Source organism: Odontomachus brunneus, unplaced genomic scaffold (genome assembly GCF_010583005.1).
Source record: "Odontomachus brunneus isolate Ranch 3 - 2012 unplaced genomic scaffold, Obru_v1 Obru_scaffold_061, whole genome shotgun sequence".
Classification (NCBI taxonomy): Eukaryota; Metazoa; Arthropoda; class Insecta; order Hymenoptera; family Formicidae; genus Odontomachus; species Odontomachus brunneus.
The window spans coordinates 1,150,337-1,161,455 of NW_022639511.1; the positions used below are offsets into that span (position 1 = coordinate 1,150,337).

At 30.9% G+C, this 11,119-nt stretch overlaps 1 protein-coding gene across 3 annotated transcripts in view; it reads left to right on the forward strand.

The window, feature by feature from the left end:
* The first annotated feature begins 4,567 nt into the window (after positions 1-4,567).
* LOC116846156 (TATA box-binding protein-associated factor RNA polymerase I subunit B) overlaps positions 4,568-11,119 on the forward strand; it is an 18,125-nt gene continuing 11,573 nt past the window's right edge. For 2 of the 3 annotated variants that reach the window (XM_032819643.1, XM_032819645.1), the window contains exons 1-6: positions 4,572-4,788; positions 4,856-4,946; positions 5,071-5,275; positions 5,477-5,618; positions 9,159-9,292; positions 9,386-9,601. In XM_032819643.1, the coding sequence (XP_032675534.1) occupies positions 4,702-4,788; positions 4,856-4,946; positions 5,071-5,275; positions 5,477-5,618; positions 9,159-9,292; positions 9,386-9,601 (875 nt within the window). In that variant the 5' untranslated portion in view covers positions 4,572-4,701. Of the gene's footprint in view, positions 4,789-4,855; positions 4,947-5,070; positions 5,276-5,476; positions 5,619-9,158; positions 9,293-9,385; positions 9,602-11,119 lie in introns of all 3 variants that reach the window. The other variant, XM_032819642.1, reaches the window with a different exon arrangement.

An 11,119-nucleotide genomic window follows, 5' to 3' on the forward strand; every position in this document is an offset into this window, starting at 1 on the left:
CCCTTATAGAAATATCATACTAAGAATCATTGATAATTACTTATTATCCAGTATTTTTAATACTGAAAATAAGTAATTATCAATGATTCTTAATATGATATTTCTATAAGGGAGTGCTGCAATATTGCTAAAGTAATATTGCAAATTAATGTCACTGCAATGTCTCTGCAACATTACACTGCAATATGTAATCTTGCAACGTTGTAGCAATGTTGCTGCAAGCTTCTGTGCTGTATGGGTTGCTACCGCTTTTTATTATAATCTCAATCGAAAATCGGCCGAAATATGTCACATGTGCTGAACTCTGTTTTACGTTTTCAGATCTCGAGTCTTATGTTCGGTTTATTCTTATGTCAATGAACTAAAGCGTTAGGGCTATCGCACACAAATTGACATAATTGCATATGCATAGCATAAGATCGTATGGACCAATGAGCATCGAATATTAAGCATCGAACACCAATATGGCGACTTAATACTCGATGCTCATTGGTACATACGGTCTTATGCTATGCATATGCAGTTATGTCAATTTGTGTGCGATAGCTTTTAGACACACATTTACATGGCTCTCGATTGCTTACGTTATTTTTTCTGGGGTTCATACAGAGTTCAGTGTTAGAATCCATGTGACGAGGATCGTCACACAAATAGACAAAGCGTCTCTGTCTGTGTACAGTGCTGGGAGTTCGCGATATTTTCTAAATGACAGGAGCCCTTCTGCGCATGCGTGAAGTGACGTACAGCTCGACATAATCAGTTTCCAATGACGGCGTTAGGCACGAGTAGAGATTCTTAGGGATGTTCACACAATCGAACTAATGCTGGAATTACAGCGTCTGGGCTATACCGATTTATATATCGACGAACTTATTTTCTCTGACAATTTTGAAACCCTTAAGGCGCTTTATAAATTTATTCATCCAGATAGCCAAACCTGCGCGAACAGATTTCGAGCAGAGCTTGCTATCAATTTTTGATGGTAAATAGATAACAAACTTGATGCAGGATCTGTTATATCAAATCTTACTGCCAAATTGCCGCCAGATATGCGACAGAGCTTGTTGTCGGATAATTACTGCACATTTTCAGCATAAACTACGCAGAGCTTGTAGCGATTTGACAGCAGATTTGCAACAGAAACTGCGCAGACTTTGCTGCCCCTTATAGAAATATCATACTAAGAATCAATGATAATTACTTATTATCCAGTATTTTTAATACTGAAAATAAGTAATTATCAATGATTCTTAGTATGATATTTCTATAAAGGATTGCTACAACGTTGCAAGATTGCATATTGCAGTGCAATGTTGCAGAGACTTTGCAGTGACATTAATTTACAATATTACTTTAGCAATATTGCAGCAATATTAAAAAAAAATATTACGTATATAATATATTTTATTTATTTACTAGTTATTTTTGTTACTTGTATTTCAAATTCAGTAATGTTTTACATCAATAATACTTACAGAATAGTACTTAGAATAGCACTCTTTAGTGGCAATTATTAATTTGTCTTATTGCATATTTTTTATACTTCTTATACCGTTTTTTCGGAGAAAATACTTTCTTTAAATTTAATATTCGTACTTATTTAATTTTGTGGTTTTTTTTATTTCATTAAAATATTATATTCTTAAACGAAATATCATTTTTTAAAATAATGAAAATAAAATTTTTATTTCGTTCAAGGAAACCATGTCATTTGATGAAACAACACTATTGTTTTAAATAATATTTTTTAAAAGTTTCTCTCAAAATTTAGTAATTCGATTTGTTTAATTTGGATTTTCTTGGATTTTTTAATTTTTTTTGTTGGATTAATCATTATAACATTTTGTTAAAAATGTAAAAATAATTATTACTGGTTTACTACATTACATCAATATTCATCGCATATCGAATGTTGCATTGTTTCAATATCTATCAACAAATTATCCAATAAACAACAAGTAAAAATTATATAACTATTATTTGGTGTTTGCTAGGTATGTTATAATATACTGTGAACACTATAAGGATACATTATATAAGCATGAATTGTAAGAACATCGTTGGAGTCATCAGAGTCACCGCGTGCGCGCCGTTCGTCAGGTTAAGCAACAGTTTAATGCGGTCAGGACAAGGATGGGTATATCAGCGGTATACACCGCTTGGGATCGAAATTATCGCAGGAGGATTCATGAAAGTTTGAAATATGTTGACAACCTTCGATATCTAGTAGTTTATAAGACATGAGAAAATTAGGAATATAAGTATATTTTTGTAAACATTATGATTTTCTCATTTTTCACCTTCGCATAATAATTCTCAGTATTTGATTACTATCAATATTTAACAGTGATTTTATTATCAGTATTCACCAGAAATTAAGTACTGGCCAAAAAATTACTGAATTACTGGTAATATTTAATCACTAATAATTTTTCAGTATTTCTTAGTATGATATTTCTATAAGGGTATTTTATGAATATTTACCAAAATGTTTCATAAATATATTTACAAATATATTTACAAAATATTTTTTGTGACCTTAGATTCAATAGATGAAAAATATTTATCTCATAAATATTATAAAAATATTTATTAAAATATATACATTTATATACATTTTTCTCTTTTCCTGAATTTTTCTTAAAATTTCCATTTTATTGTTTCACACGCTACTTAATTGAATTTAAATTGTACTTTGAAAATTTGCTTACCATAGCTGAGATTTAAACTTCTTATTTTTTTATTAATTTAATAATTTTAAATAATTACATTTATTTTTTTCATATATAATAAATAGATATATTTACAAAATATTACTACGAATATTTATTTTTCGTTTACTATAAATATTATATAAAATATTTAGTCTGTATTTTAATAATATTTAATAATATTTTTAATAATATTTTCAATAAAGATTTTGATACTTTTTCCTTCATGTATATAAAATATTTAGTCTGTATTTTAATAATATTTAATAATATTTTTAATAATATTTTCAATAAAGATTTTGATACTTTTTCCTTCATGTATATAAAATATTTATATTATATTTATATAATATTTTTAAGAAATAATTCGAAATAAATATTTATCCTAAATATTGTGTGCTGTCTAAGAAACTACTTTCTGCACATCAAAGAACCGAATTCGTACTTAAGGTTCCTGCACATTCGGAACTCATGGCTCCTGCACACAGTATGCGGTAATGCTTGCCGCGCGACAGCTAATCAATATGTTGTTTTTCCGTAAGAGCTAGAAGATTATTATGGAAAGCAGCATATTGATTGGCTGTCGCGCGAACTTTCACCGCGCGGCAAATATTACCGCATCCTGTGTGCAGGAGCCATTAGGCTCCAATTTTTCGGCAGCCGCTTGAATTGGGATGATAAAAGTTGCAAGCAGTTGCACAATTCTGCTTGCAACTTAAATTAAAGAACGGTTAAAATTTATACAATCTGCAACTTGATGTGCGCAATTGGATATACAGAACGATTAAATTATGCATCGGATGCATCGGGTTGTGTCTGTTGCGAATAAAAGAACTCACCCATTAAGCCCATTCTACAATTGCGTAAGCGTAGTCGTGAACGTAAGAGTCAACCAATCCGAATGTTTTATTCACTGATTGCTTTACTCTGATTGGTGTCGTAATCACTTACAACCACTTACATCCACGTTCACGCAATTGTAGATGGGCTTTAGGTTTGTTCAAGTTGCTTGTATTATTCATATTTTTACACCTAATGCCCGTTGCACACTAATGCACCTCATACAATACAAATTTTCCAAAATACGTTCTGAAGACGTTTTTAGGACGGAGGGATGTCATCAGAATATTTTTAGGACGTCCTTAGAAGATGTGAGCGGTTTGAAAATAGTTAATATCCAATAAGTTTATTTGCATTAATTGAACTTTTTACACTTTCATACTTAGTGCACATTAATTCTTTAGAGGTACTAAAAATGACGTCATGAGTTCCGTTCGTGTTACGAGTGTAATTGCAATTTTGATATTCTTTTTACACTTGATCTCAAGCAAGAGTGAAAAGTGTATCAGAATTGCACTTACATTCGTAACACGAACGGAAAACATGACGCCATTTTTATAACCTCTAATGACTCTTGCACACAGGACGCGGTAATGCTTGCCGCGCGGCGGAAGTTCGCGCGACAGCCAATCAATATACTGCTTTCCGTAATAACCTTCTAGCTCTTACGGAAAAACAACATATTGATTGGCTGTCGCGCGGACTTCCGCCGCGCGGCAAGTATTACCGCATCCTGTGTGCAGAAGCCATAAAGAATTAATGTGCACTAAGTGTGAAAGTGTAAAAAATTCAATTAATGTGAATAAACTTATTGGATATTAGCTATTTTCAGACATTTTCAAAGGACGTCCTAAGAATATTCTGATGACATCCCTCCGTCTTGAAAACTCCGTCTTCAGAATGTATTTTTGAAAATTTGTGTTGTTTGGAATGCACTAGTGTGCAACGGGAATTAAGTGTAAAAGTGTGAAAAGTACAAGCAACTCGAACAAACCTATTGTGTGCCGCTGGCTTAACTTATTGCACCAGTGTAGCTAAAAAGTACAGATCTCAGACTCTCATAACCTGAAAGTTTAAACGTAAAATTATTTATATTATTTTTGATTTTGTGCAGTTACTGAATATTACTAAATATTTTCAGGAAAATAAGATGGAAAAGTGCGGTATCTGTGGTTGTAGCGATTTTTATAACAAGTCCGGTTATTTCTTTTGTGCAACATGTCAAAGTACATACGAGGTAAGTTTCATAAATAATGTTTATATTGTATCGAAGTAACATGTGCTATAATATAAAATATTCTTAGGGTATCAAAGAACAGATATTAGAAGTGCGTGTAGATGATACTACAAAACTGCGGAAAATGAGAATTTCTAATGCGAGGCGTAACAGGATAGGTTTGCTATTCTTTTTTTAAAACAGAACTTGTGTAACTTAAAAAAATAATATTCACAGAATCAAACAAGTTTCAATTATCTCTGTTATTGATGACATGTAAGTTTAACATTTGCTTATGTATAGACAAAGAGCTCGGATGGACGTCGTGGGAATTGTATAATTTTATTTTGATTGGTTTAACAAATGAACTTATTGAACTTGGTGCACCTGTGGATATAAAAGTAACAGTATTACAATTATGGGCAAGATATCTTGGGAAATTAGAAGTAGCTTTTACATCAACAAAACAGAAACTTATGCCAAAACTAGCTAGAAGATATAAAAAAAGGTTTGTATCATTTGTATTCTTTAAAAATCATTTATTCTTAACATGATAAGTTTAAACTAAATTAAGTTTTTACTAAATTATATAAATACACCTATTTATTGCACCATTTATATTTATAATACGATAATAAAAATTACTATTAAAAATACTTATTAATACAATAATAAAAATAGCAATTGATTGTATCATATATTTTTGCAGAGATGCTGAAATTATATCTGGTAAAGTTTTTGTACAGAAAAGAATTAGAAAACGAAAGAAGATTGATGGTAGTGTAACAAGTTCTAAAACTTCTGCTTATCAAAGTGAAGGAAGTTCTTTAAGAGAATTAAATAGAAATAAAGTATGGCCTATAATTTAAATATTATTTAATATACAGTGTATGCTAAAAGTTTTAAAATAGTTAATTATCTAAAAAATTATTGCTATATTGGAAAAATGTCTCAAACAAAAATAATAGGATTTAAAAATATTAATTTGTGATATTTGATCTTAGAATAACCTGAAAATGCTCTATTGAGATTAACTTTAATTTTTTACAGGATTATATAGGTTTTTTTCAATCATAAATTAATTTCTCTGGTCATTCTGCACATGAAAGTACTGGAGTAAAATCTTTGGAAAATAATTACTTTTCAGGTATTTTATATTTAATTTTGATAGTTTCCAGTTCAAAATATAAAATAGTTCATAAACTATTCACTTTTTAACATCTAAATACTTTTGTATGTAGAATAATATATGAAATCGATTGTTGTTAACTCTATAGGATAAAACTTTTTTTTAAAGGTGACTATTACAAGTTTATATCTTTATTAACATATCTAGATACATGGCAAATATGTGAAATATAAAAAAATCTTATAATACTTATTATAATTGTTGCTTGACAAAAAGTCGACCTCTAAATGTTCAGTGTAAAACAATAGATATTTTGAACCTTATGTGAGATGATTAAAATATTGGCAAATTTGCAAAAGATTAAAAATCATAAAGGAACTATTAAAAAGATTTTGTTGCATTTCACAGTTTTATTGATGCACTGGTGCAAAGATTAGTATCATTAATCGATTTCTCTCAACATTTTATATACAAAGATATTTAAGTGCAGTTGTCGAAAAGTGAATACAAGACAATTCATATCTTAGACTGAAAAATATTAGGATCAACTATAAAAAATCTTGAGAAAAGCATTCACTTCTCTTCACTTCAGTACTTTTATATGCAGAATAACAAAGCAAATTGATTCATATGTGAAAAAATATGTGTATATAATTCCATCTAAAGTGAAGAGAGTATGATTAATAACAATCTAACCATTGCTGTTTGATATGATTGCCAAATGAACTAATCTGTAGGAGAATCTCGTTTGTTTGTGTGAGACAAGTTAAGATTCCATTTAAAAGGAGGGAGTGCAATTTGAGTCGATTTCTGTCCATTAAAAGTAAACTTTAATGGAACATAAAACTTTAATGGAACATAAATTTACATTATATGGGTTATCTAATATATAAAAATAATTATATCACTAGTAGCTCGTGGGAACATTTTGAAAACTGTCTTGTTATATAGCCAAGTGACTCGCTGATATGAGTTCTCTAATGATATAACTAATTCTGTTTCTGGTTTACTTCCCATTCGGTATTACAAAAATTGTTACAAATACGATTCACTATTCTTCCTTTTAGAGGATTTTATATGAATTTAGAAGATAACATGAATGACAATTGCATATATAAGTCAGGAAGGTAGAAATGAAGACTCCGCGTTGTCACCTCGTATATTTATGAACTGCGAATTCTCTATTCTCGATTAAGTCTAGGAATAGGAGTAAATTGAAATTGAAAAAGTCAGTAAATATGTTTTAGGAAAACCAATATATCAATGAAATAATATTATAATTGAAATCGTAATGATTAAAGTACAGATAAGGACCTCACGGTGTCACTCGTGGATTTAATGGCTCAAAACCCTCTCTACTCTCCATTATATCTAGTAAGAAAAATAACTAAATATTGAATAAATCTGCAAATATTTCAGAAACCTTTTATTTAGTACCCAGTAAGCAATTTGTGCGCAGACGTCAGACTGGTGACAGATTCGAGCAGAATCCATAGACATCTGCGTCCCCAATCTGCTGTTAGATTGTCGATAGAGTTTGCTGAACAGGCTTTGATTGGCAGCAGAATGCGCGCAGATCTTGCTGCCGTTAGAATCTGTTAGCAGATTCTGCGAGCAAACTATCTCCAATCTGTCGTCAGAATCTGATAAACAGATACTGCGTGCAATCTGTTGTCTTTCTGTCACAGATACTGTTAATAGACTCTGCGCAAAATCTGCTCGCGCAGGTTTGGCTATCTGGGTATAATCGAAGTATGTTATAATTTATAAAGTTATAATTAAAGTTAAAATTTATAAAGCTAAAATAAAGAGACTTATAATTTATAACATACTTCGATTACTAAATAAAGGGTTTCTGAGATATTTACAGATTTCTTCAATGTTTAGTTATTTTTCCTACCAGATATAATGAAAAGTAGAAAGTGTTTTGAGTCATTAAATCTACGAGTGACGTGAGGTCCTTATCTATATTTTAATCATTACGATTTCAATTATAATAATATTTTATTGATATATTAGTGTTTCTAAAACATATTTACAGACTTTTTCAATTGTAATTTACTCTTATTCCCAGACTTAATCGAGAATAGAGGATTCGCAGTTCATAAATATACGAGGTGACAACGCGGAGTCTTCATTTCTACCTTCCTGATTTATATGCAATTAGCATTTATATTATCTTCTAAATTCATATAAAATCCTCTAAAAGGAAGTGAATCGTATTTGTAACAGTTTTTGTAATACCGAATGGGAAGTAAGCCAGAAACACAGGATTAGTTATATCATTAGAGAACTCATATCAGCAAGTCACTTGGCTATATAACAAGGCAGTTTTCAAAATGTTCCCACGAGCTACTAGTGATATTAATTATTATTTTTATATATTAAATAACCCATATAATGTAAATTTATATTCCATTAATGTTACTTTTAATAGACAAAAATTGACTTAAATTGCACTTCCTCCTTTAAAATTGACTTTTACAGAACTTTTTGAGGTCATTTTAAGGTCAAATAAATATCACCAATTTAAAGATTTTTCCGAAATAATAGAACGCTCCTTGATAGAGTTAACTAATAGTGAAATATTAATGGCACATAAGGAGCTAGCACGGATGTCTTAGTGCTATTAAATACTAATATAACTTTAATATTAATATGATTGTGGGAGAATAAAAATGTCCAGTATGTCAAACGCACGTATCGAAATTTTCTCTTCGATTACCGTACGCGGAGAATCAACCTTCCATACTTAGACCGATCCTTGAGTCCCAATTTTAAATATATATTTAATTAAAATCCCAAACCCCAAAGTGGGGAGGTTCCAGGTTCGAGTCCTGGCGGAGGCAGTTTTTTCGCAACATATAAAAAAGGAATCTATTTGAGTCTTCGGTTTAATGGGGGTTTGGGATTTTAATTAAATATATATTTAAAATTGGGACTCAAGGATCGGTCTAAGTATGGAAGGTTGATTCTCCGCGTACGGTAATCGAAGAGAAAATTTCGATACGTGCGTTTGACATACTGGACATTTTTATCCTCTCGCAATCATATTAATATTAAAGTTATATTAGTATTTAATAGCACTAAAACATCCGTGCTAGCTCCTTATGTGCCATTAAAGATTTTTCCAAATCTTACCATTTTTGTTTGAATTTTTCCAGTATAGCAGTAATTTTTTAGATAATTAGCTGTCCCAAAATTTGTGACACATTGTAAAAACAGATTTCTGTATTATAAACATAATATCTCCTATTTACAGAAACTTATGAGTACTGCTGACTATGATAGGTTTATGCAATCACAAGCAAGTTCAGAAGGAGATGCACTTAGTGGATTTAATCAAAGTGTATATAGTGTGCAGTCTAGCACAGGACGGCCTGAAAACTATGGAAGGTATAAACTATAAAAAAGTATACAAGCAGTAAGGTATAAAGTAAGGTTTTGTACTACATGCTATTTGGCATCTTCTCAACACTTCTTTTACAGGGTACAATTTAATTCTTCTGCTAGAAAGGAAGCAAAAAAAGTAAAAAGCATAGCGAAGAAAGTACCACGAAATAAACGCAATAAATTTAAAACAAGTTACATAACTAGTCAGTATAAAATAGGGCCGGAATTAATTACACCTATGAAATTATGGGCAATCTTATATTTGTCTTTAAGGATCCATAATAATCCTATACAGTTAGGTGACATGCTAAGGTAATTTACAGATATTTTATTTCTTCGCGTATATCTTTTATTAGATAGTTTTGAATATTATTTTAAAAATAACAGACTTGTTAGTATTTTTCATATATATCTCATGTGTAGAAAGATTATTTGTTCTTTAAGATGTCACGAAATTCTTGATTCATGATATCAGAAGTAAAAAAACTTGTGTCCAAGTCTTTACATGTTATTTTCAAATACAATGATGTTTGCATGAGAGGACACTACTAAGATCACTTGAGCATACTTGTAAAATACTTTGAAAACTATTCTTTCCTCTAGACTAGGGCTCGGCACATTTTGCCCATTTCGGCCGATTTTCGGGAGCTACGCCTTGATTCCCTTGCCGCGCGGCGAGCCTCGCAAGTGACGGTCGCGGCTAGTCGCAGTTCCAAGCTTAGAGGCACGACCGTCACTTGCGAGGCCCACTGCGCGGCAAAAGGGAGATAAAAGGCGCAGCTCCCGAGATGGACGAAATGGGCAAAATATGCCGAGCCCTGCTCTAGACAGTCAATAAATGGCGGTCAATAAAATTAATGTGACATGCGCCTTTCCTTTTTAATATACGTTTCCTCATGATTTTGTCACGTTTGTGATTATTTATTAACTGTTAAGGGAGAAGGTTAGTTTTCGACATATTTTACAAATATGCTTAAACAATCTGAAATGTCTTTTTTTTTTAATTTTTTATTCAAATATCTTTCTATTTGAAAATATGCAAGAATTTTCAATGTTTTATTTCTCGTCTCTAATGTCAGAATCCAACACCCGCGGTGAGTAAGGTGTCTTAAATAACTTTTATGATATGATTCTATAAAAAATATAATACAAAATCTAGAACGTGATTTACGAACGTGCATCCGCTTAAAAGTTGGTGCTAATTGATTGGATTTTACTTAATGATTATTTATTAAGTAGGAAAAAATTGCTCATGACTTTTTGACTCTTTTTTCCATAAGGAAAATACTAATACTCTATGTAAATAGTAGGTGCGAATTATCAGAGATCCTTATACAGTATATTCGAGACATAGCAATGCTCGTGTGCAAGAAGAGATTATCAAATTAAACGAAAAAGTTCTGTATTATTTCGCAAATAATCACAATAATTATTGAGATGTTAATTAAAGAAAATTGATAAATCAATGTGCCTAAAGCTGTGGGACAAGTTTTACAGGACAGACTGAAGAAACTGAATGTTTAAAATTTTTTTCTGATCTGGTAACGGCAAATATGCATGCAATGTATTCAGCATCATATTCTATCTACTACTTTTAGAAAATTGTCAACAAATTTGAGACATCTACATTCAGATTTGTGCTTATAGATATTGTCCTACTGCTTTCCGCATATATTCATTCACTAATATTCTTTAATTAATTCTTTAATAACTATTGCGAACTTTGCGAAATAATAAAGAACTTTTCTGTTCACTTTAATATGTTTTACCTGCGCACGAGTATTGTGTCTTTAATTGTTAGACACATTGTGTGTGTGTGTGTGTGTGTGT